General features: G+C 40.8%; 1 protein-coding gene across 1 annotated transcript in view; it reads left to right on the forward strand.

Annotated features, from left to right (window-relative positions):
• Positions 1 to 27268, forward strand: part of MPPED2 (metallophosphoesterase domain containing 2) — a 170735-nt gene that overhangs the window by 69357 nt on the left and 74110 nt on the right. Inside the window, exon 4 of the mRNA XM_088017816.1 lies at positions 13505 to 13730. Coding sequence (XP_087873942.1) covers positions 13505 to 13730 — 226 coding nt within the window. The remainder of the gene's footprint in view (positions 1 to 13504; positions 13731 to 27268) is intronic.

Raw genomic sequence — 27268 nt, forward strand, 5'->3', positions numbered from 1 at the left:
ATTTGCCTGAGAGGCCTACGGGTAAGAACTTTCAGATGAAGGGATACAGTGAAGAAGAAATACAGACACCTTCCTCAAATAATGAATGGCTATTCCATTAACTCCAGTATTGATTATCTCCTCTGAGCTACCCAATCCTGGGAACAAAGGTTGGAAAAATCTTTAAATGAGTAAGGTTAACCATGCAACAGTAGTAACTCCCTTCCGTTTTGAAATTGAAACACGTTATTTGTATGATGTGTATAGTTCATTCTTTCATTTATTCATCCATTTATTTGTTCACTCATTCAACAAAACTGAGTCCTTACTATGTGCAGGCCAATCTCTTTGCCTTCCCCAACAACGACAACCAAGTTTCCTTATAAAAGAGTTTTAAAATTAGACTTAGCTTCTCAGTTGCAAATGAGTAGTATACTTCGTGACGTATTCAACTGGTGCCGTCCGAGGATAAAAGATAAATAGGATTTGTCACACTTTGAAGCCATCCAGAATCCAAAATTGAGGTACTAACTACTCATATCCACATGATTCTTAGCCAGGATAAAATCATTCTTCATTCACTCACTCTTTTGTTTGATAAATAATTATTGAAGTCTGCTGAGAATGCAAAGATGAGTAAAATATAGTCAATCCTCCTGAGGTCCATGGTCAAGTGGGAGAATGAGTCCTGTGGACACATTCTCATTCTCTGAGCTGCAAGCACTTGGCAAGCTCAGAGCCCAGTGTATGAGTGGAGGAGTGGCTGAAGCGGCCAGGTGACAGAGTTACACACACCACACAGGGAGTTTGGCCTCTGGTCTATAGACAATAGTAGGGAGTCTGGGAGGATTTTCAAGTGGGTGAATGTGTAAGCATATAGAAGGAATATATGATTGGATTTGTATTCTGATAAGATCACCTCAGCTTTAGTATGTAGGATGGATTAAGCAAAGCCTTCCTTATAGAAAGATGTATTAGTTTCTTAGGGGTGCTATAACAAAATACCACATGCTGGGGGCCTTAAACAACAAAATTTATTTTCTGTCTGTTCTGTCAGTTCCTAGTAGTCCAAGATCAAGGTGTCAGTAGGTTTGGAGGCTGGTAGATGGCCAACTTCTTGCTGTGGCTTTTCATGTGGGAGCACATTCCTCGTCCATATTTTTTTTTCTTCTTCTTTAAAGATTTTATTTATTTGTCAGAGAGAGAGAGAGCAAAGCAGGGTGAGCAGCAGGCAAAGGGAGAAGCAGGCTCTCCTCTGAGCAGGGACCCCAGTGCGGGACTTGATCCCATGATCCTGGGATCATGACGTGAGCCGAAGGCAGATGCTTAACCAACTGAGCATCTCTATTCTTTTCTTCTTATAAGAAGAGCAATCAGATCAGATTAAGGCCCATCCTTATGGCCTCATTTCAGTTTATTCACCTTTTTAGAGGCCCTATCTTCAAGTACAGTCACATGCTTGAGGTACTGAGAGTGAGGGTTTCATCATATGGATTTTGGGGGTACAATTCAGCTCATAAAAGATGCAGACCTAAAGGGAGGGGAAATCCATACCTTGTCAGAGGGGCTGGGTGTGTATGATATGGGGAGAGAAATGGACATGTACTTTTAATGGAAAATTTAAGGCTAAAGCGGTGTGTGTTTACCTGACTTCAAATATTCAGAACATTTGACCACCTCTGCTCTTTTTTCATTTTATTGTCTTGCTGGGAACAGTGTTCAGCAGATGAGTGTGCTCCAACTGTGCCATGATTACCTGGACTCCTTTACATATTTATTTGAATTATTTAAGGAGAGCTGTAAAGAACACCATATGCCATAAGAACACTATGGGAAAACATGGACTTAGGAAGACCAGTGTCAATTTGTCTTGAACTGTAGATTTAAGATATTGAGGGCTAGATCTCTGGAAACTAGAAAACCATGATGTCTTATTTCACTCAGATTGCTATAACAAAGTACCACAGACTGGGTGGCTTATACACAACAGAAATTTATTTCTCACAGTTTGGAAGGCTAAAAAGTCTAAGACCAAGGCACCAGCACAGTCTTTTGGTGAGAGCGCCCTCCTGCTGTTTCTTCACATGGTGGAAGGAGCTAGAGAGTTCTGGAGGGTCTCATTTATAAGGGCACTAATCCCATTCGTGGGGGCTCCACCCTTCATGACCAGGCACCTGCCAAAGGTCCCACTTCCAAATACCATCACAATGGGGATTAGGATTTCAATGTATGAATTTTGAGGGGACATAAACATTCAGACCCATGACATATTGGAAAGGAATAAAAATGGGAAAGGGAAATAGACCTCCAACTCCACTTCCTGGAGCCTTGGACCTCCAAGGGCCATAATAGACTTTCCAAAAATGGTTTCTTCCTAAAGAATTATACTACTTTGTAGTATTTCATCCCAGAGGGGAGGCTTGTGGCATGAGGCTGCAAAACTATACCTAAGGAAAGAGATCAGAGATTTTTGGAACTGGTGTTTCAAGGAAACCAAACCTTATCACTGGGAGACTTCATGATTTCATAACCCCCAGAAAATCTACTTTGTAGCTCCTGATTATCTGGAATTCTTATTAATAGGAAATTTTGCCAGTTTGGTGGGGGGAAGCAGAAACGGAAGAGGAAATGAACGTGGTCTCCATTTCCTCCATCTCATCACTGTCACTCTTGATAAAAATAACCTTCTCTGAGAGATTTTTTTTAAAATTTTACCCTTGAAATGTTTCATTAAAACTTTGAATTATAAGTTAGGAAAAATCAATTTTATTGGATCCTAAATTTTGCTTTGTGCAGCATCCTGTCCAGATTGCAAATTATTAAAATTGACATAGGATGTGTGTGCAAGGTAATATCCCCTTTCCTGGGCTCTTCTCTAAATTTCAAGATATTCTGTAGAGTGGATTAGATTATCCAGTGAGTAGGGACTCTGAAAAGAAAATAGAATTGTGTATTGATGCCTTCAGAAATATTATTTGATGGCAATAAAATATTCTCTGAAATTCCCTTCAGAGGGGAGAAAATGGAGTTTGTTTGCAGTAATTGCATTTTCTAGCATTTGCTCTTATACTTTCCAATATAAGCCAATTGGAACCTGTGATTTGGTTTTGCTTATTGGTAAAAGTACCATGTAAATTGATCTGTGATGCATTTAAAGAAGATGCTTTTGAAAGTTTGGAAATTGAGATGGCTTTTTCTTATTAGATTTCGAGAGTATTAGGGTTCATTTCTATATTTTAGTCTAATGTAATATTAGCCAAATACGTTCTTTTTCAATTTAGTTTTAATCAAGTTCTAGAAGACCATTTTCATCTAGCCCCAGTGGTGCTGTTAAGGCAGAGATTTTATTTCCACTGTCAACCCTCTGTTCTGGCTTCTGTGGACTGGCCCCCTGGAATCACTGCACACTGAAATCCTGCATGCATCTGCCCAAACATTATTTTAGCAAGCAAAAATAATAGTATTTATTAGAAAAAAAGATTTTTTTATTACTATTTGAAGGGTTAAGGTGGAGAGGGAATCCAAAATTCTCTAAAAGTATTCTTTCTTTTAAAGAATATGGTCTTTATGCCAGTGTTATTTTTATTTAATTTGATTTTTATAATATTTAATGTCTGAAAATGTAAACATAGGATTGCATCAAATTTTAAAAGATGGCATTATTATACTCTTCAGTATAATAATTGCCACTCATTTTATAATTCATGCTGGAAAGAGCACCTTTTCTCAGTTGCTTTTTAAAGACTTTGTGGGGGAAAAAACAATATTCTTCACCTCACCATAGATTTTGTCAGTCAACACTACTAGTTTATTAAAGATATTTGTGGAATACTCTTTTAAGGTGGTAAGAAGTTAGAGATGGGCCCCTTATCCTGAATGAGGTTACAATGCACAACAGAAGACAGGGTAAAAATTATGATGATAATAATAATTGTCATTTATCTGTCAGGTTTGTGTTAGGTCCTTTCCTGATCTCACTCGGTCTGCACATCCACTCTGTCGTATAGGTTGTATGATTATCCTCATTTTTTTCTGATGAGTAATATGGAGGTGAAAGAGCATGTTTTAAGTTTGAGTTTTTTGAGTTTCAGAGATAAAGTAAGTGCCAGAACCAGAAACTTGGTCCCAGATCTGTCTGACTCCACAGCCCATGATCTTTCCATCACGCTGTATATCCCTACATTCCAGTACGTTTGAATGAAACGTGCACCAGCTGTTTTAGATGAGATTGACAGTGCCTTGACCAGTTTTTCTGGTGACTGTCCAGTGGAACCCTGATTTGGATCCAGTTTTCTGAAGCTTGAGGAAGTAGATGAAAGGGTCTTTAAGGAGATATTCTGAGTGTTCCCCTGAAATTTGTTGTATGGGGTATAAATCTTTCTCAACAAGCCAAGGCCTGCATTTGTCAGTGAGAGATTGGACAGAATATAGTGAAGAAGCTACCTGTGGCTCTAGTTGTCCAGCCAGATGGTAATACTCGAGTATAATTGGAGCTGGATTTCAGTGGACAGCTCACTGCCACATCTTCATACGTAGAATGTGCCATGTTGGTCTGGGTGGCAACTTAGAGATACTCAGTTGGGAAACAAAGAAGATATCGTCATTTGTTTTTACTACCTTATAGTGGTCTTCTAACTTGTATGAGTGTGAATGAGTGTGTGTGCCTGAATATGCGTTTAAATCACAAGAAGTTATGTTGGATTAAGGTTATGGTTGAGACAGGAAACACATGCAAACAAGTTGCTGCTGAGCCACAATCAAATCTCTGAGCTGTTTTTATGTCTTTCGTCATTATGGGTACTAACAACCTGCTCCCTTATGGTTTATACTTCTCAGTGCCATATACTGATGACCGTTCAGGTACAGAAGGGGTCTGCTTTCCTGGGCGGGGGATAGACTTTTGTCTCCTTTGTATGGATTAAGGCTTACAGCATCTTTGGTACTTTGGGATTCTTTTTATGGAGGAGGCTGAAGAAGAGGAGGAGGGAGCGTTTCAGCTGTGGCTTCTTGCGCTAGCCCTAATTCCTGCAGTTGGACCTGGGCTTTCACTCAGCATTCCTTTCATTCTCCTGGGTTTCCGGCTCAACCCTGACATTATTGTAATATAGTTTTCTGTGTTTAATATTTCTTAGACTTGGTTTCCCATTGCAAGCATGGAAGAAACCCTAATGCATGAGTTTCAGAGGAGAAGGTAGCAGTCTGAACCTGCTGTGTGGCTCCATCAGCAAGTGTGAGTATTAACGTTAGAGCTGTCAGGACTTGTGAAAATTAATGGAGCCTGACGGGGGACAGACTGAGGTCAGAGACGGAGCTTACCCTGACTGAATGTTTCTGGTGGCTTTGCAGCCCAGGCAAGTGAGTGCAAACTGTGGAGCCGAGAGGGATTGCCGGAGGTCCGTTGATTCATTTAACAAGTAGGCCGTGGGCACCAATTAAATACCAAGCATTTTTCTAGATGCTGGGGGAACAGTGGGGAAAAGTGGGCTCTGCCCGCTTGTAGCTGACAGTCTTCTCCCTGCCTCCAGGCTCAACTTAGCCCTGCACAGCTATCAGCCCCCATAATCCAGGGAAGGAATGTCTATGACACTGTCCTTAGTCCATCCCAGAGCCTCATAGTTCTTCCATCCTCCTAGCCACTGGTATTATTATTTATTTCTTTCATCCTCCTGCAAAATTTTCTGCTTGAACAGTTTTCAAACCCAAGTTACTCTTAGTTCTCAGTGGAATAGAGACTTCAAGAGTTTGAACATTTTCCCTCTCCGCGGGAGTCATGATATTAAAAATACAATAATAATTTTAAACAGAAAAAAATTGCTGCCTTTTATCCACCTTGTGGGTATAACAGGGTCCTTTTATAACACTGGCATTAGGGAGCAGTGTTTCAAAACAGGCCCCTGGCACTGCCCCCACGCAGGTTGAAGGTTTCAGAAATGTGATTGAATTGTAATGTATCTCTTTTGTTTAGAAACAGTCCCATGATAATAGGTCTGGCTATATATCTGTTTTATTCTTTTTTAATTTCATAAATTAGTTTTTTTTCCCTAGCATACTGGCAAGGGAAAGTAGGCCTGAAGCTTGTGCCTTGTGAGTTTGATTTTCCTGGGTATCTGGAAGCTACAGCCAGGTTCTCCTCTTTTCTCATCATCTCTGTGTTTTCTTCTTGCTGCATAATAAACTTTATTTAATATGAGAGTTCTGCTACACATTTTTGGTTTCTTTATATATTTTCAAAGCCTATAATTTAAGGGTATAGAGGGGAGTAGGCCTAGAGATTGGAGATCTTGAAATTTGTCACCTTTATATACCTAGGTTTTCTCTTACCCACGATACCTGGCAAGCCGTGTTTGCTTTGGGATGCTCTCCTTCACAAAGAACTGCTGTTGTACTCTGGGTTTTTGTTTCCCTCAGTTTTAGCAGAAATAAATAGGAGATAGCAGTCAGTTAGCCTTGCTCATCAGATCCCTGATAAAAAATGGGGCATGGGAAAGCAGTATTTGGCATTTGCCTCAACCTAATGGCCATTTTGGTTACCCCCGTTTCCCATACTCACCATTCACGAGGAATGGAGAATATGGGGCAGGGGTCATCTTTTTGCAGGTGGTAGACAGATTTCCCAAGAAAAGTGACTATTCTGGAATTGACTTTGGATTTTGATTTGACTGGAACTTAAATTTTCTAGAGGAATATATCCTATAATTATTTGTGGCAGAAAAATAGGTCACAGTTGTATGATACTTAATTTTGAGGGACATTAACTTTTTTGGGGGGGCAAGCTAGCAAGGAATCTTGTTTGGCCAAAGCAGTTCTTATATATGTTTATTTTTAAATGGTGATACACATGGGTGCTGGTCCTCACCACCCTCTATTACTTCTACCTAGTCCAATTCACATTTTTTATTTACTTCTCTAGTCCCTGTAGGCATTTGGGTTTATTATCTTGGACTACTATTCCCCTGTCAAAGTCTCATTTTAGTTCTTATAATATAGCCAACATGTTTTTAAATTCTGGGACCCTGCATAAAGTTGGGCACAGGAGCTTTTTTCCTTCTCCTTCCCAAGGCCATGACCTTCCCTTCCTTGGGTAGGCTCCCAAATTCTTCTGAGAGTGGGTGGGTAAGAAATTACACCCACAGCTGCAGTAGCATTTGGGGAATGCCTTAGTTGAGCCAGAATGTGTGTTGTCATAGTGTGAAGGTGAAACTGCTTCATGACCCCTGGAGGAGAAATCCATCACGTAGCCAGTTCTGTTTTGTGATACAAACAGAAAGGGCCACTGCTGCCTAGATCTAGGGAAAAGGATCGCCATAGATGGACGAATGGTCTGAGGAGGAGTTACATAAGAGGTAGGTCTTGAGCTAAACTTCATAAGAGTCTTAAAAATTTGGGATCACCTGAAAGAAAACTAGCGTGGGGGACAGAAGAGTTATTCTTGTCCCACTTGTACCTCCAACGTGGCCCATGATTTAGCTTAGCAAGTGGCAGCCCCTCTCTGGCACTCCGTTTTTTTCATCAGGAAAATGGAATTGGATAAACCAGAGGTTTTTCGGTTGAATATTTTTAAGCCAGGGCTAAGTCTTCACACGACATCTTTCCCCAAATTGTAAAGGAAAGGAAAGCAGTGCGGCTGTGGTGAACAAGGGAACGGGTCTCTCGCCTCTGCCCTTGTCTCTTTCCTCACGTGGCCCTGCTCCAGCCCTGGGGAGGCTCACAGAACGCAGCTTTCAAATCACCAGATGAGGCTATCTCTGAAGATCCTGCTGGGGTCATGTGTTGTGATTCATGGGAGCTGCTTTAAGTCACACACTAAATGTCCAGAGTTTGGTACAGAAGGGAAGCTGACCTTCACACAATTCACTGTTTGTCTGCTTTAAAGTTGTTGTGGATTTATCAGACATGTGCATAACTGAAGATCTGAAACTTTTCTAGACGTTCTATTCCTCTCTAATTACTCATAGAAGAGTATATGAGTATATAGAGATCGTATATAGTATCTGATTCTAGGAGGGTATTAGGGATATTCTAGGTGAGTAGTCCCTCTGGAGAGATGTTATCGGTCATGGTTTATTCCATTCATTTGTGAGTGAGAGGCAGTCAGTAAATACTAGAAATGATGCCTAACTGGGTAACAGAAGGAGGAAAGGAGTGATATGTTCAGGAGACACATTTTGCAAGGTTAGAATCATCTTGACAGAAGCAATCGGTGTGCAGGTTGAAGGCCTCTTAGGCCCACCCACCATGCCATTTAGATCCAGATGCCTTCGTGACCCTAATAATACTTTTGTTGACTAGAAGGACACATTAGACCATGCCAGCCCCTGCCTCTGAAAAATCAAAGTTCTCTTTTCCATCTCAGATGTTTTTCCTTGGGAGCAGTGACCTTGAGCCACTGTGACCAGAGAGTGATCCAATTTGTGGATCAACGAATATTTTCTTGAATGGCACCTGGGAAGGGTAATCATTATAACAACCATTACATCACACCTAGTATCTGTTGAGTCATCCTGACGTGTTAGAAACTGTGCAAGTTCTTTACATGCAGCATCTTGTTTAATGTGTACCAAACCTTGGCGGGGGGGTGATAGTATTTTCCCCCATTTAGATTTGGAGGAAAAAGCCAGTTAAAAAATGGTTTGTTAGAGATTTTTCTGGCTAGGCTGAATTTGGGGGCAGAGAATGGGACACTTCTGGAGGCGTAAACTGGGTAAATTCTGAGTGTCTCTGGAGGACAATGTGACAGCAGTTAAACTTTGTCATATCCCAAGATGACAAGCTCAGGTTCTGTAATTCTCCTATGAAAGCTCCTGGCAAATATTGCAGAAGTTCGTTCATTCTTCCACTTATTCAGCAAATAGTACTCATGTGCCTGCCATTTGGAAGGTATGGAACCGGGTACTTTGGGTCAAATACGAAGCCACAAGCCATGATCCATACCTTCAAGGATTTCACAGTGCAGGGGGGAGACAAGTCACATGCAAAAAGCAAAACTAAGAAAAATGGAGTAAAAAAAATAATTAACATGCACTGATTGTTTAGTCCATACCGTGCATGTGCTTTAGAAACTTTATCTCATTTTATCTTGAGCACAGGTTATGAGATGGGTGCAGTTACTATCCTCATTTTGCTAGCACACTTGAGAGAACATAAGGACTCTGTCCAGGGTCATGCAGCCAATGTGTGGTGAAGCCTGCAGCAGAGTTCCTGCCCTTAACCTTATGCTGCCTCCATCGTTTAAATTGTAATAGTTTAAAATTGAATCACAGAGAATAGAAGGGTGAGACATACTGTAAGGAAATATTAACTGATATCCATAGAAGTAAAGATGAAGAGGGAGAATGTAATGAGTCAATGAGAATGAGACAGGAGGCAAAGGGGGCTGAGGAAGAAGGTGAAGGAAAGGAAGTGCAACAGAGGGAGGAGGAGAACCGGGGAGCGCAACATCCAGTGTCAAGGGGGTAGAGACTTTGAGGGACAGGGATGTCACTGTGGTATGATCCATGGAGATGAGAAGTGAGAAAATGTCTGGGCTTTGGCTCTTAGTAAGTTATTATTGACATTCTGGGAAAGCTTTGGGAAGAGAATAGAAACACAAGCCAGATTGCATGGGGTAAGTTCTGAGTGACCACGTGTCTCTAAGTTACTAATTCTGATAACAGAGGGGACCATCGGGCAACACAAACGTGGTAAGTGGGCCAGGTGTGAGAAGTCATAGGGAGTGGAAAGGTCTGTGGCCAACTGGATGAAGGTCTACAGTATATTGACTGGTCTTCTGATTTTCCAAAAGTAGCTAGAAAATCAGAATTTTTTGCATGACATCTCCTGATTTCTAAATGTTAGTTCAATTTAAAAACAAGACAAAACACAAAACAGCACTGAGGGCCATTTGTAATACATCTGTGGCCTGTGTTTGGCCGACCAGCTGCAAGCTTCTGGAATCCTCTTTCCAAAAGTTTAGATGTGAAATGAAGAAGCATCTCAAAAATAAGCGTGGTTTAGGATTGTATGTGAGAAGTGTGTGTGTGTGTATGTGTGTGTCAGTGGCTGCTTGTTTTTGTTTTCTTGGGTTTGGTAAACAAAAACTCATTAAGAAGGAGGATTAAATAGAGAGAGAGAGAGCCAAAATATCAAAATAGATGTCTGGAAAATTAAAGTGCCAGTGAAAGTGGGAAGAATGAGATCAGGAGGCCAGTTATTAGAAACATGAGAAGATGGGCTAATTTCCCACATTTCGTTCATTTACTTGCTATAGTCATCACTTTGCCATACTTGTGAATCGTCTGGTATTATTATTTGCTCGATAGTTTTCTTTAAATCATCTCCTATTTTATATGTAAAAATAGAAAAATGAAAGTAGAGATGAAAAGCAAACCAAAAATGAAGCCATATATCGTTATTTGTACTGTCATATTGTATTTTTCCAAATATGCACTTTTTAAAACATACAGAACTATTTGACATTTTGTCAAAAGTTTATCTCCATTCCACTTAAAATAATCTTGTTTATCGCTCGTAGAACATATAGCATGGAATGCTTAGTTAGAGTTCTTTAGGTCATTCAAAGCAAGAATTTTTCCATGTTAGAATAACTGTATATAGTCTCGGGTTTTTTTATTCAGGGAGGTCGACTTCAATGGCCTGATCTGAATAAAATGGATCAAGGCAGGCACCTCTTTGTCTGACAATTTTTAAATGATGCTATATGAATACCAAGAAGTTTGGAGCTTGACTGCAGAGCTTTCCAAATTAATCTAACCTCAAAAAAAAATACCATCAAGTAACAAGATTTGTCAGCTGCCCTGCTTACACCTTTCATATAAAACAAAGGTTGGCAGATAATAAATGAAAGGTCAAGTTCAGAAAAAATTAACATATAAAAATTGTATATATAAAAATTACATATATATAAATATATGTCAGACAGTGTCCTAATATAGGTAGCAGAGGATGGAAGTTGGAAACTACTACTGGAGTCTCAGAGATGAATTTGTTGGCAGTGTGTAAATATCACCACTGTTTCCTCCGCTCTCCATTTTGGTGGCTACTTCTTTATGCTGAGTCTCCAAAATTTGATTTAAAAGACACTGAAGAGACCTGTCTCCCTGAAGAAGATTTACTTTGCAGCAGTTTCACTTTTTCTAAAAAAAATGGCTCAGAGGGGGAAAATATACTTCCTTTGCCTTGTTTCTCAGTCTCACTCATGCCGTTCCTGAACCAAAATTCGAAAATGGAAAAAGCGAGAAGCTAAGCCCTCTTGCAAGAGCAGTGGCACATAAAGAAAGGCTTACAGTGAGTCCATCATCATGAATGATTAAAATGGAACTGGGCAGCTGTAGCATGACTTGTACAAGTAGAGTTGCTCAAAGACTCATGCAGGTCGGACCTGCCTTGAGATTACTCTCAAGGAAAATGTGTCAGCCCATTCTGGCTTTGGGGGCACAGGTGACTCTGGGGGGTGCAGTATCAGGCCAAAGGGGGTCACAGAGTCATGATGTTAAAGTTGTGGGGCATCTCACAAATGTCCAGTGTGCGTGGTGTCGGGGATTTATGGCCTGTTAATACATCTCTCAACTATATTTTAAGTGTAGGGAATTGTGCAAAATATAATTCTATCCAAGTAGCTTGCAGCATACATCACACTCCTTATTGCCTTATGCTAGTGCACATTATAAACTTGCAAAAACATACATTTGAGAGGGGCTTCCTATTTTCTGTGAGCTCTTTAGCACAGCCTTACGCATAACTGAGGCCAAAAGCATGTCGAACAGCATTGTGCGCTAGTAGTCAAGGATATCCATTGACGTTTGGCTGCGATGCTTGTGGTTTCTGCTTTCTGCCGTGTTATTTTCTGACTGCTTTCATCTCTTTCTTAAGCCTCCCTATTAAACCATGTGTTATATATGCAATTTCATTACTGATAGAAACCTAAAAATTGAAAGCTAAAGAAAATAGCATTACAAAGCATATTCTGGTGATCTTAAAAATCATTTCAGGGGCGCCTGAGTGGCTCATTCAATTAAGCGTCCGACTCTTGATTTTGGCTCAGGTCATGATCTCAGGGTTGTGAGATCGAGCCCCGCATCGGGTTCCATGTTGAACACGTATCCTGCCTAAGATTCTCTATCCCTCTCCCTCTGCCCTTGCCCCTCAACCCCACTGGCGTTTGCTCTCTTTAAAAAAAAAAAAAGTTTCAATATTAGCAAATATGTGTGCAGTGCGCTGCTGAGATTGAGGACTTCACAGCATAGTCTCTGTAGTTTGCATTGCTGAAGTCCAAATACCTATGGCAAAACTTGCCCCCACCCCCAAAATATAATTTTCCTCCCCACTAAGCTTCATTAATTAAATCATTGACTCTGGCTTGCTGGTAAGGACCAATTCCTACAACAAGTGTATCCAATTTCCTGCTAGTGGTAACTTTCATTCTTCCTGGAATAGCAGGAAACATTAATTTTGCATTGGACCCAGGAGCCTCAGGAAGCTGGAATTATAGGACCACTGCCCCGCCCTTTTCTCCCCTAAAATAAAATGAAATAAAGTAAAATGAGCAGCAGCTCTGCAGTGAGGCTTGAGGGATGGGTAATGACAAAGAAGAGAAAAGGGCATTAATTTCAGGATGGGGACAGCTGCCCGGCACTATCTCCCTTTGGATTTTGCTTCTTATAGCATCACGGTGAGTTATTAATATGTATGATCCGTACTTTATTCAAACATTATAAATCTATGCAGAAGTCTGGTGTTTGGGTTTTCCTTTATAGCTTTCATTCTTCTTCCCAGAATTATCTCATTTTGATCGGGAAACTTTTGCATAAAAAGCACACACCGAGAACTCACATTTCCATACCATAAATATTAAAAGGGGGTTAAGCTTTACAGTTTCTTCTCCCATCCCAATGGGAGGAAAGTTAGCCTTCTAATCAGGGGGCTATTATTAATGTTCTTTTTATTCACAAACCACAAGGTAAATTTTAACTTACAATATGAAATTTTACTCTGTAGTTCCTTTCCTTTATGTACATTGTGAAATGCTTGGCTATGCCATGTCTTTTGTATGATATTACTGCAAATATACTTTTGAAGGATATACTACAAATCAAGCAGTCCTTTGAGTTGTTAAGAACAGTTGGTTGGCTTAATTTTTGAGGACCAAACCAAGTCCAGACCTTTTTGTAAGGATCGTGATTAAAGTGCTTTTCACTGGATAATTATAAAGTATGATTCATCACAGTGTAGATTCATCACAGTAAATCTCTAGCATGCAGAAGAGGGAAATGGAACTAGAAAGCTGAATGTCTTCTTAGTAGCTTTTAAGCTTCTTAGCAGCTTCCTCTCTCCTGTTTATTGTCATTTTTTTTTTTTTTTTTTTTGCTAGCATAAAGGCGTAGTCATAAATTTTGGTTCCCATGGAAATAGAAAGGAATGCGTGAGCTATTTCATTCGGGTGTACTGTCTGCTAATCACACAGTCTCGGCTGTTGTACTTCGTGATGGGAAATGAACGTGCTAATTGGTACTCTTTTTTCTTATTTCAGGAAACCTGCCATATGAATATAAAATAGTGATTGCTGGGAATCATGAACTGACATTTGATAAGGAATTCATGGCAGACCTTGTTAAACAGGACTACTACCGTTTCCCCTCTGTGTCCAAATTGAAACCAGAGGACTTTGACAACGTTCAGTCCCTCCTGACAAACAGTATTTACTTACAAGACTCGGAGGTAACAGTGAAGGGATTCAGGATATACGGGGCACCTTGGTAAGTGCTCGTTGGAACAATCTTCCCCTTCGTGTTTTTAGTTCAGCACTAAGAAATCATGATGCAAACATAGGTGCTTTCAATGGCAAGGATAAGGGTGGAAAGAAAGCTTATGGCTGTATTTCCAACACAACACAGATTCTAGCACTGCTGGAAAGAACGGTGCTTGTTGCTTTCACCGTGGTGCAGATTTCCTTAGGCAAGATCAATGGAAGTAGGGCTTTGGTAGATATACATATGTTTATGTGACTGGGGCTATGTGTGTGTCTGTGGGACATAGAAGGATTTGGGGGAAGGTCACCGTGTTACCCTTCACGTGGATTCAGCTACTCTGAACATGCCATCAGCCTTAGGTAACTCATTTCCTTCTCATTTTACATTGGAAACACTTGTATCTTGCTTAGGTTAGGGTTTCTCAAATCTTGCTACACATCAGAATCACCTGACCAACTCTGAAGAAGTACAGATTTTTGAAGCCATACCCCCAGAGACTCTGACTCTCCTTCCTGAGGTAGAGCCTAGCAATTTGTATTTTTAAAGCTCCCCAGACGAGACTGACGTACACTCAGTTTGAAATTTACAGGTTGAGGCTCAGTGCTGAGAATTCTAGCACTGAGCTCTAGAAAACTTGAAACAGGTTTGTATTCTTTGGGACCAGACAGGAAGCATTTGATCTTGTCTCTCTCATTTGTCACTTGTATGCTTTTGAAGAAATTAATTCATAGAGGATGAGCCTCAGTTTCTGCATCTCTAAGACAGTGGAGATAATACTTACTTTAGAGGATTATTATGAGGATTAAATTAGGTGACGTTTTGTAATGGATGTGGAAGAGTGCCTTGTGGTTTGCTTAGGGTAATGATCATTTTCTGGCCTCAGTACTGCTCCTAAGTATTTATGTGAACTTGAGCAAGTCACTTAACCTCCAAACCAGTTTCTTTGTCTTTAAAATGGGAGTTTTAGACTAGAAGATCAATATCAGAGGAGCCTTGGATTTTTATTTATTTATCTACTTTTTTGAGAGCTCTGTGAGTATATAGAGCAGAAGAACTAACCTTTACTCACCCAGCCTGGAGAAGTACCCCAGCCCTGTGCTAGGATTTACGGATAAGCCTGGAAGAGGACAAAGAGCGTGAATTCAGATTGGCCATCCCACTCGACAGTTTCGTTTGTTCTCTGTAGAGTAGAAAGTTGAGGTTATTTTCTCAACAGTTGATCATTTTTTTTTCTAGCCTTACTAGTTGGGATCCAGAAGGACTGATGAGTGAATACAGGAAGTATATTTCATTTTAAAATCAACCCAACAATGACTGTGAACTCTTACTTGAGTACCTACTATATGCCAGGCATTGTTCTAAGCCTTTTTATCTTTTATCTCATTTTCCTTAAAATGCCTTTAAGAAATGGACACTGTTGTGATTCTGATTTTGCAGGTGAAAGAAACTCAGGCACAGAAAGGTTAAGTAAGTGCTCAGAGATTGCCCAGACTCTGAGTGGCAGCATCCTGGTTTTGAGTCTGACTACGGGGTGCACCATATGACTGAGATGGTGGTGGTAGTGGTGTGGTAATTGGGGGTTATAATCTGCAGTGGTGATGTCCAGCTTTACTAATGTACATCAGTGAATGTTTTTTATACACAAGGTGGTAAAGGGCAAGAGAACAAACAGTAGAAATAGGCCCTATCCAAGTGTAATCTGAAAACTGGTTTCAGGGTAACGCCCTATGTCAGTATTAGCATTTCTGAGCCAAGGGCCAGAGAGGGAGCTTTTCCATCCTCACAGCTCTCTTCCTAATGACTATGCAGGAGGTGAGGAAGGACCTCTGATTGGCAGAGAAGCTCTGCGTGGAGTTAAGATCATTTTTTTAATACCCGAAGATGATTTTTGAAAGACTTTCGAAGGCACGGAACACGGAAAGCCATTCCTGAACAAGCCAGACTTTCAGAGATCTCCGGATTGATAGTTGCTGAAATGATGATAGGAAACAAACTTCTTCCATTATCCGAGCAGATTCAAATCTGTATAGGATAAGGTTTAGCTACACCAGCTGATGGCTGTGATGAATGAGGGAGTGATTTTGGATCCAGAGGCAGGTCTTGCAGCATCTCAAATTTAAAAAATAAATAAATAAAATAAAAATTTTAAAAATTAAAAAAAAAATACACAAAACACATAGTAATTCAAATATGTGATGTGATGAGGCATAATCCGTCTTTGATGGCAGATATATGTGATGTGATGGGGCGTGAAGACTTCAGACAATGTTTATGTCTGAGCAGAATTGATGTCATTCAGAAATTGTTTATTTTAATAGGATGGTTTAATCAAGAAGGTAAGCAGGGTGAGTCTTCTGAAATGTTATCCTAAAGTTGTCTTTACACATAACATGTGATTTCCAGAAAGTTTAAACTATTTCCTGCCTAGCACTTCTTTACAATAAGGGAGATCTTTAAATGGAATTTGTGTCACCCATAGGAATTGCTGTACTTTGTCTTTTGACTAAGAATACAGAGGTTGATGAAAAGCAAATTTCAGTTTCAATATATATTTTGGAGGTATAGTAATTCGGATCTCACTGTGAAGATATTTTGTTAAAATTAATAAAATAAGATGAAAACAGAGGAGGAGGCAAACCATAAAGGACCTGTTAACTCTAGGAAACAAACAGAGCGTTGCTGGAGAGGAAGGCGGGGGATGGGGTAATTGGGTGATGGGCATTAAGGAGGGCACCTGATGTAATGAGCACGGGGTGTTATATACAACTGGTGAATCACTAAACTCTACCCCTGAAACTAATAATACAGTATATGTTAACTAAATTGAATTTAAATTAAAAAATTTAAAAAAAAATTAATATTCCCAGAACTGCTGATAATCTGAACATTGATTTGGGAATGCCCGTGCTAGCCTTTCTGTGCAGAGAGCACAGATTTTCCTAGCTCTCCCATTTATTCAGCCCTTGGGTGGGTTTCTAAAACATCCCCCTGTCTCTGTTTTCTCATCTTTAAAGTGGGAGGTAGCAGCATTACTTCTTCCATGTGGTTGCTATGAGGAAAGTGAGTTAATGCATCCACAGCACACCAAAGACTTCCTGACGTAGAGTAAGCATCTAATGAGTGTGAGCTATTACTGATTACAGGGGGTTTAGTCTTCCAAATCTACTTGACACTTTTGTCCATCTTCATACGAAGACTATTAGACTAGGAGTCAGATGGGGTGCATTCGAGCTTAAATTCAGCCGCTGCTGATTGAGTGACACAAGGCCAATCGCTGAACTTCTGTTTTTGTAAAATAGGGCCAACAATGTCTGCCCTAGTATCTCTCATCCATCACTTGCTTAAATGGTCACCAAAGCTGAAATTTTCGAAGAGTATCCATATTTGCTGGCATGCTTGTTTATTTTAATACCTTGTACACGTTGTAACCACTTTCACTTAAGAATTTGACTAGAAGCAAAGTTTGGGGGGATTTATACCAGAGCTATCACTTTACTCCCTTCAGAAGTTAGGTTTTTCCATCCCCGAGATTCACCCATAGGTGAATGCCTGCTTAGTAATCCATTAGTTACTCCAGCCGCCAAACAATGTAAACCAGTTTAAGTTTGATTCCCAGGCTTTTCCAGTGAATTTTGATATTACTAGTGGTCTTAATTTCCAAACAGAAATCAAAATAAGACCCTTGATATGAAGGATTTCCATCCTGTCATGGGTTTCTCAAAGGTGACTGTCATCCCACCAGGAAGATAGCTGTAATTCCTGTATTTTAAAAATGTGGATCGTGACTTGCTTTTAGTATAGAAAAGGAGTATTAGTCCATATTCATTATGCTGTTTTAACTTGTAGCACAGCTGAAAGCTTCCCAAAGATGAGCGAGAATTAAAGCAATGTCTCTAATTTACAATTTAGCTGGAATCTGTATGGGGAGAATAACTTACACCACTTCCAAGGATCTGTGTGTGTTTGCAATAGGAGTGCACTGTGGTAGTTCTTAGCTTCCTGAGGAAGAGGTCTGGGGAAATTCAGTGGTCTACCTACACAGAAGAAGATGTAAGTGTGCTGCCTTCTCCCGTAAGAAAGGTGCTCCCTTGGAAGGAGGGCAAGAGCTGACTAGATCCAGGCAGCACCCCTGCCTCGGGAGGCCTCATGGCAGGTTCCGTGGCTTCTGTATATATTCCTTCACCATCTTGTTCTTCCAAGTATCTTGAAGAAAGGAATCAAGACTGATGTATTAGCATCGTTGGGAATAATGGTTTAGACACAGCTTTTCTTAACTTCTCCTATTATGCTTTTCTCTTCCTCTTTGGGGGAGAAAGAAAAGGTCTTGTGTTGCCAGGCGGTTAGGTCTGCCTAGGACTTGGGTCCCACGACAGGAAAGCTTGTGGATTTCTTGTATCCCTCGTGTTGATTTTCTGCCACCACCTTGGTTTCTAATTTCCTGTTTATGATCACTCTGAGTTCTGTCTTTTCCGAAGGCTGAGAGTATGGCTTGAAGGAGGAGACAAACTTTTAATCTGTTTGTCTGGCCAAGGTAGGGGGGAAGGTGGAATTTTTTGAAATCAGCTTTGTAATTTTGGTTACTGGATCTATAGCCAGCATCTTAGTACAAGCAGGTTTCAGGAAACTCGCTCACCATTTAAAAATCGACCAGGCCCTTTGGTTTTTTTTGTTTGTGTGTTTTTTGTTTGTTTCAATTGCTCTTTTGATACTGATGCTGTGTCGAAAAAAATACAGGTACTAACTTATCAGGAGCCAAGCTGCAAAAAGTAAAAAGCCGGTAGTGCTCCGACCCAAGCGGAGCAGCCGTATTGTTCGGCAGTGGCTGCACCTTGTTCCCCTCTTGAACAGAAATGCAGGGCTGGTCTCCCGTGGCTTTTAATGAATATGAGTGGGGCTTTCCGATGTCCAGGAATTTGATCTCAATGCTGACCAAGAGGTCAGGAACAAAGAACACACTTTTTCATGTTAGAGTAGATCCAGGTGTAATTTGTCAGATTCAGTAACTGTGGAGGAAGTGCCTTAACTTCTGTGGCAGGAAAATTAGATCGGGCCTAGACGGTGTAATTCTAAAATGTCTGCAGGAACAAGAGAAAGCCCATTGAGTAGCATCTGCCAAGGAAGGGTGAGCGGGAGGTTTTTTTCCCCTCCTCCCTGTCCCTCATTGCGGATCCACAAACATGTTGAGTTCATTCATTCATTCATTTAGATATAATTTTCTCAGCATTTTTGAAAGTGGGAGTTGTTAAGTGTTGATGCTGCTGCAGTGTTTGTGATCGTGTTTGCACAGAAATAGCTACAAGGTTGCTCACATTTCCTTGTTCTGATCAGTGCAATAGTACTTTATGTTTACCCTGTCAGAAAAGCTTCAGACGCTTTTATTTCCAACTGTAAGTTTTATAATGCATCATGTATTTTGCTGACAGTCTTCACGTTCTTGAAATAGCGAACAAATTAACAGCAGATATTGAATAAGAGGATTAGGAAACCAATTGGCAACTCATATGATAGAATTCAGATATGGGGATGGGTGGAATGGGCTCATTTATTTTATTTTCACAGTCATACTTTGTAATTAACTTGGGCCAAAAAAAAAAGAAAGAAAAGAAAGAAGAAAAAGAAACCTCTCCATGTTCAGCAGGAAAGTCCTTTCATGCTAAAGAACAGGAATGTATGAACAGTATTGGTTCCTACCACTGGCTCAGGGATTCCAGCTTTTATTCAGGAGGGTTCAGAAAGGTACTGGCACAGAAAAAGGTCTGTGTGTGTGTTAAACAAATATGCACTCTGCTTTTACATGATTCTGTTTAAAGGCCCAGGCTAACATTTCATTTTTCTTGGCATGGGGCCCATAGACTCTCCCATATGAAACCTATGGGTGTTCTGCCCTGCTCTAAGGTTACAGGCTCTGTTTACATTTTTGCCTGTTCCAGAATGCAGCTGACTGTTCTTAAAGCTGCGTGGGATCAGATTCACTTCTGGTTTAACAAGTGCCCTGTTTATTTGAAAAAGGAGAAAGCAAAACCGATCGCTTTGCTTTCTACGTCCCATTCATAGCCATATCAGTAAGTAGCAGTTCCAAAGCCGGGTTATGCAGGGCCCGTGCTGTTGGATCACACTCAATTCCTTTCCACCCTGCTCCATCCAGACCCTTAAAGCCTGTCCTGACGCCTTTATCTGACGTTGTCAGTGGTAGCTGTGTAAAAGAATGTGGAGGGGGGCATAGAAATGTTTGCGTGCATTCGCATATGCTTGATATCAGCTATTGGCATAAATTAAATTTTTGTCTGCACATTCTGAGAGATGACCTCAACTAGCAAACGACAGTAATAACCTCACATGTGGATGATGACTTCACTCAGAGAACTGCCCCATGTATTCTCTCAGTTGGGCTTCACTTAAATTAAAATTTAAGTTAAAAAATAATTCTAAACGATTGAAGTAAGCAGAGTATGTATTAATAATAATAATTAATAATAGCAGTGTTTACAAGTGCCTGTATGTCAGGTGCTGCTCGGTATTGCCTCCTTTTGCCAGAGGAGGCCAAGATAGAATTTTTGACAGAGACGGTGACTTGCCCAAAGGGATTGGGGAGAGATCGGACTGGAATCCAGCCTTCCTATGCGGAGCTCCTTAGACCAAACCGGGATATCCTCGTAACCAGACGTCCTCCTACTCCTTGACCTGAGGCATTTCAGGAAGGGGCCGCTTGGAAAACTTAGCTTTTTCCATTTAGTTGCAGAAGGGGCACACAAATCCAGGTTAATACTTTTCAGGAGCTCTCAGGATTCTGGGTAAGGTGCTCCTAGGGGGGAAGTAGGGATATTGAGGAGACAGATAAAGGAATGATCCAGTATTTGTTTGCCTGATGAGCTACAGAGCCTAGGGTTTTCTGTGAAAAAATCTGTGTCTCAGTGCGTCATAAGACATGGATCACCTCCTTCTGGTCCTTTCTGCTCCGTAGAGATGACTCACAATTCCTTTGCACACACATCCGCGGGGAGTACATATTGGGTGCCTGTGGCTTTTTTCCCCTCTGTGGCACCAGGTAGCGGCTGAGGAAGACTGCAGCCCTGGGCATATGCACCAAGAAGGCAGTGCTGGGAGTGTGCCCCTGCTGCAGTCAGGCCTGCCTTTCATGGGTCCACATACCAGGCTCCAGAGAGCATGCCCTGGCCCTTACCACTGAGACCCAGCTGGCTGGTTGGCTGCTGGCTGTTCTATCATTTTCTCATATAACACAAACAGGCTCCTTTTCAACCACAACCGCTGCTGGGGGTTGGAAGGCGATGACACAGTGGCTCTAAGCTCTATGAGGGCGAGGACCCTGTCAGCTTTGTTCTCTGTATCCCCTCGGGGAGCCCAGTGTCTGGCCCATGGTGGGTGCTCTGTCCGTATCAGCTGAATGAATGAAGGAGGGCGGTGGTGGTAGAGACACATCTGTGGCCGACGGACTGAAGGTAGAGGAGTCATGAGTTGCAAAGGACAGAATGTTTCCAATATGAGATCAAGCATAGCCATGAATCTACCAGGAGGACTAGAGATGGTAGAGCAAGATGGAACCAAACAGAGCACTAAACTATGTTTGTGAGCTTTGTTCCTATTAGATCCATCCTGAACATTCATAAATACAGAGAGTAGAAACAATGAATCATGGAACACTGCACCAAAAACTAATGATGTAATATATGGTGATTAACATAACAATAAAAAAAATACAGAGAGTAGAACGTCTCTCCAGGTGAGCATGGTTTAATAAGAAGGTGAGGAATGGGAGTAGTTGGACAAACCTAACATTGAAGGCAGTGAGAATTTTCAGAGGAAGGCTCCAACAGTATTCTTAGATTCTTTCTTGCCATTTCTGTACTTCAGATGCTTTATCCCCAGGCTAGGAGCAACTGTAGAAGTTTCTATTAGAGTTGAAGACCGTTTCTTCAAGCTGCAGCAAAAGTAGGTAGTGTAAAGTGTGAGTTTGGTAGGAAGCTAGACCAGCTGGCCACTCAGGAAGTTCTTTGGACGTTAGAAACCAGTTATCAGACATGTGGTATTCTCTTTTCTTAATGGTCAAATTCCCAGTGGCTGAATTTTTAGAGATGAATTAAAGTCATGTGGATTCTGTGCCATTTCTTTTCAAGTTCTTTGACCAACATGGATTTCTGATTTTATACTCTGAACCGTAAGTGTAATGTGAATTTCTCCAGGTATCACCAGAGAGTGAGTGCACTGGGGTCCAGTTGACAGTCTTGACCCAAATTTGCCTGGTTCCAGTCACTGCTGCTGCCCTGCCTCCTGCCATGCATTCTGCCCTATGCCCATGTGCTCCCTACTGAGTCCCGTAACTCCCCAGGTTCATTTAATTGTCCCGATGATCAGTGATGAAGGTGAAATGGGCCCTGGAGCACACATTTTGGAGGTTGCTGCTGCCACGGAGTGCTCTCCTTTGGCCCGGCACCACATCTGCATGGCCTTCCTCCCTTTCTGCCTTCCGATGAGTCTGCGGGCTGCCCAAGTTGCTTCACAATAGGGCGTGATAATCAAAGCCATGCTCTGTTCTCTGCTCCACAGGAGAGAGGCCCTCTGCCCTTCTGGGCTGCTCTCTGAGAAGCAGTCAAGACATGATGTCACGCACCTCCTAATGATTCACCTCTAAGCCCGTGGGGGCTTGTTGGGGACAGGCCAAACCGTGTTGTGCTCAGGGACATCCCTCTGACAGGGAAGGCTTTGTTGAAACTGGGCTAAGCTCTTCTTTCTGACTTGCTCTTCCCTGAAGCCATCTGCTCCTCAGGTTTATTAACAAACTTCTGGCAGAACCTCCCCAGTGGGCAGACGTACCCTGAAAGGTCTAATCCTCAGACTGGACGTAGCTTAAACACCTGCAACCCTGTTCTCCTTACTGATGGGAGGCCGTGGAGGGTAGCGGCAGCAGACTTTAGAAACAGGATGCCTTTACTTTGTTAGGCAAGTTATTCCAGCTCTCATCTGTCAAATGGGTATGAAATAGTAACAACTACTATATACTAAGCATCACCCACATCAAGGTACCTTATATCACATTGTTCTTAAGTGTTACATCGACCCTATGAGGAAAATAAGATTACCACCCATTGGGGAGATGATAAAAATTGAAAGTTAGAGAAGTTAGCTAACTCCACCCAAAGACACACATTTCCTGAAGTGGCAGAACTGGAAATCAACCCCAAAGCCATTATGTTTTTCACTACTTGGTGTATTTTTATGGGATTAAAATGTGGTCATGTATGTTAAGTTCTTGGCACTCGGTAAATATTATTTTCTCCCCTGAAAGGTAACAGTTGTCTAGTTTTATAACGGTTATTATTTTTGTTTGTTTATTTGATTGGTTGTTTTGTGTTTGTTCTGTTTTGTTCTTTTTTTATGCTGGTACATCAGGGGAGAAGGGGAGAAGTGAAGAGGCAGAAAAGAGATGAATAGGAAGCATAATCTAGGAAAGTGATTCCTCCTGTTTGTGTGTGTGTGAGAGAGAGAAAGAAAATTTTTGAAGGCAAATAGTGTACAGCTTCCTTGCACGGCAGGTTGCTTATGATCCGGGTAAGTGGAAACCACTTAGGAAAGGTACCTCATACATGGGCTGCATGTGGTCAGAAGACATGGAAGTGTGAATAGATGTCTGTTAAATGAAGACAGAGGGGGCATTTTTAAGGTCACTTACATGAAGTATCATTTGAAATGTATGAGTAATGCTTGGTAGTGCATTTTCACCCAGGAAAAATAAAGGTAATCTTGGATGGAGACTATAAATTGAATGTGGAATATTCCATGGAGCTGCTCAAACAGGAAGCTAATGGTAAATGTGAAGGCCTGTGGGTTCGCAGAATGTGCATGCGTTCTGTAAAGAGTAGTTGAGATGAGTTACAAATCTGCATTAATCCAGGGGAGGACTAGAAAGACTGTTTTGCTCAAATATGAGAAAAGATCGGCTTAGTTAAAGTGTAAATACAGTTACTAAGACCAGTAATGTCCAAGTATGAAATTTGCGGCAGAAAAGAAAAAGGCAACAAAGGGAAACACCTGGAGTATAAAGGCAAATTAGAGGAAGTGGTTAGGAACCAACCTCAATAAGATTCTTCCCAAGATAAAAGTTCCCAAGCCAGCATCTGAAGGTGCTGGTGATACTTTGGGTAATTTAGATACTTTCAGTCCTAATGTCCCTAATGTTTGGCATGGTCGATTTAGGATAGATCACATCTCCTCCCCCACCCCCCAAAAAATAGTGCTAAAATTTCATATGATCCTACAGTAAATCAACATTGAAGGCTAAATAAAACCAATGATGTTTATAAAGGAAGAAAAAATTCAGAGTTGACACACTGATTTTCCACTTTTTCCTAAAACTGGGTAGGCACTTCTTGTACATATTATGTACAAAATGGTTGTACACGAAACTAAGTGCCTCTGATGTGGCTTAATAACTGGAGATCACTGTTTTTCTCACTCGATTTCAAGCTACAGTATATATTGAAATTGTGGGGCATATCAGTCTTAATACTGAATACTGAATACTTTCCATACCACAGGAGGCTTCATAAGCAATGGAAAGTAGCTTGGAATACCATGGTTCTAGAAAGAGGACTACTGAAGACAGAAACTGGGAAAAAAACTTCGTATTGTCTTAATGATTTAAAAATCTATCCCCCTCTCACTAGCCATAGTTGGGGTCTCTATTTTTATTGTAAATCAGGAATCAATTAAACAAAAAAGCCTTCTTGCTTTGATCTTTACAGAACAAAATAAGAGATGCTAGACTAAAATCTAATCAGAAATTGCTGATGGCAAGACTAGTTGGAAATACGCTGTTGGCTTGTTACTAGCCACCTTCTTGCTCTTTTTCTTCTTTTCCTTCGGTGTTATGCCAAAAAAAAAAAAAAAAAGATTGTGGAAAGGAGATTTGCTTAAGAGACTTAGTTTGTGGGGTTTACTTTTATATTATTTAAATAAATGAATCCAGGTGCCTGGGTGACTCAGTGGGTTAAGCGTCTGCCTTTGGCTCATGTCATGATCTCAGGGTCCTGGGATGGAGCCCTCCCATCAGGCTCCTTGCTCAGTGGGGAGCCGCCCCCCTCCATGCTCTCTCTTGCTCACCCGATGTCTCTCTCTCTCTCTCAAATAAATAAATAAAATCTTTAAAAAATAAATAAGTAAATAAATCCATAGGAAGCATTTGAGAATGATGATTGTAGGTTTTGCTTATGATGCCTCTGTTACTAAGCATTCTTCTGATACTTCCCGTTTTTTCAAAGGAAATAACAAGGAAGTTCCTTTTCTTACCCAAATTCAACCTCTCCCTGAAAAAAAAAAATATAATTCTGTAAGGACAAGTATTTACCTGTAGGTTGAGCAGAATGAGTAGGAAAATGGAAAACCCAAGTGTGTGTGTATAATGCTGGCCCTGACCTTTGTGCTTTTAGACAGCTCTTCCCAGAGGTGAGTTCTGTGTGGTTGCCCCTTGCAAGGCAAGCTTCGAAGGCTGGCCTGTGAAAGCAGGGGGATAGCCGGGGTATTGAGTACCTTCTTGCGCTCAAACACATCGTATGTGCTGTTCAATATTACCATTAAAGGGAAGATCTGGTACCAAGGAAGGTAATTGGTTTTTAAGTTTACTTGCTAGAGGAATTACTTTCTGGAGAGTTCGAAGTCTCCTTGAAAAGCCAGAGAGAAACACGATCACTTCTTTGGAAATTTTGAAGTTTGGCTAGCCTGTAAACCACAGGCTTAACTGTGCTCTGGAGTCAGTTCTCAGATTTTGTAACTGCTGAAATTTATGATTTTCATTATAAATGTATTTTTACTTTGTTGATTGTTGCAATGAACAGAATAATTGGATTATCGATAACACGGAATACAAATATGACAGAGAAAATCCATTCCCTGCCCATTGACTCAAATACTCTTCTTCTGAATGACACCAAAAAAGCTTTATCTACAAAAAAAGAGAGAGAGAGAAGAAAAGAAAGTAGTTGCTGCAGAAAATCATCAAGGAGAAAAATCAGGCAAAAAGTAGACCTCTCCATTCCTAAAGATTGTTTCTCAAGCTGTGTAAACTGTCTTCAGTTTACCAGATCTCGCATGGATGAAGATTTTACAATTCCAATAAAAACTCATACACTCACTTGGTTTTAGTCATTCAAGAATTAGCATCAGTCATCAGAGAGCAATGGTATGTTTTTCTTCTTATGCTTGGCACTGAGCATTTCAAAAGCCATATCCCCACCAAAAATATACAGAGGGATCGTAACATTATAAAGAATGTATATAAATATAGAGAGAAAATGAAAACTGAGAGGTAATACACCGCAAATACAACAGCGGTTTTCTTTTATGAGTGTTCTTTTTTTTTTTTTTTTTCCTTTTCATTCTACCTTCCTGGGATTTTGTATGTGCTTAGAGTGGGTAAGTTTCATTTTTACAGTCAGGAAAAAAAGCCACATTCTCCAGTTGTAAAATGTGTGTTGTGTCTAGGGGTAATTTGGAAATTGAATCTCTTATTCTAACTTTGTTCTGTCATCATGAATCGAGTTCTTGTATATTTGTGCGCCTGCACGTACACACACACTCCACAGATTACCTGTGTCACCGTGAGGCCATTGCAAAAGATGGGGAGTTGGAAGCATCTGTCCCAGTCAGCAAGTGTTGTTGATTGCCTGGCTGAAGTGGAAAAAGATTCCCTGAAAGCACCCCGACTCATGCATCGTCCTGCTGAGAAATTTTGTTTCCTCTTTTAAATCAGAATCTCCAAAGAAGGTGGAACCTAGGTGGCTCATTCGGTGCTAGGCTGACGGAGAGAACCCAGACCTCTTTGGTGCTGCATTTTGAGTCATCCCTGAATGTGACACCCTGGTTTTGGGTCAGTAAATCTGGCTTTAGAGGAGGTGACTTGAGTGGAGGGGAAAGCCTGGTGTCTACCTTTTCTTATTTGTATTCCAGTGCTGTAACCTCCCCTCCTCGCGTGTGTCTTTGTTCTATTAATCTGCAAAACAGGGCTCGGCTTGTGATTAGTCCTTGGAGCTTATTTCTATTAATCAGTCTGCAAAACAGGTCGACTTGGATGCTTTTGTTCCAGAGCTTAATGTGTTCTCCTTGTCAGGCTGTGGTTCAGGCTGCTTGGTTTTGCCTTAACTGGGACCAGGGGGTGAAATTTGGTTTTTATATGCTGATTGCATTGTCAAGAAAGAAAACACCATTTGAAAAGACAACCAGAAAATGCTAATGTAGAATTTAGAGCTATGTTTTAGGAGGAGGAAAAGTTTATAGAAAATATAACTTCTGTAACCTGGTTGTGTTGTGCAGTTGACCGGAACAGAAAATAAGGCATTATTCACATCATGTAGTCTGGAAGTATGGCGTCTAGCCAAGGTTTCCTATTAATAATAATTTTATGTGTATTTGTAATGTAATTCTCTTTTGATCCTTAAAGTGGGAATATCATCCTTTTAGCTACGGTATTGGGTAATTATAAGAAAACCCAACACAGTCTTGTGAAATTCTTTACTTTTCACCCTACCTTGTGCTGA

This window comes from Eumetopias jubatus, unplaced genomic scaffold (assembly GCF_037043125.1).
Source record: "Eumetopias jubatus isolate StellerSeaLion01/CBP00866 unplaced genomic scaffold, mEumJub1_p1.0 scaffold_13, whole genome shotgun sequence".
NCBI lineage: Eukaryota > Metazoa > Chordata > Mammalia > Carnivora > Otariidae > Eumetopias > Eumetopias jubatus.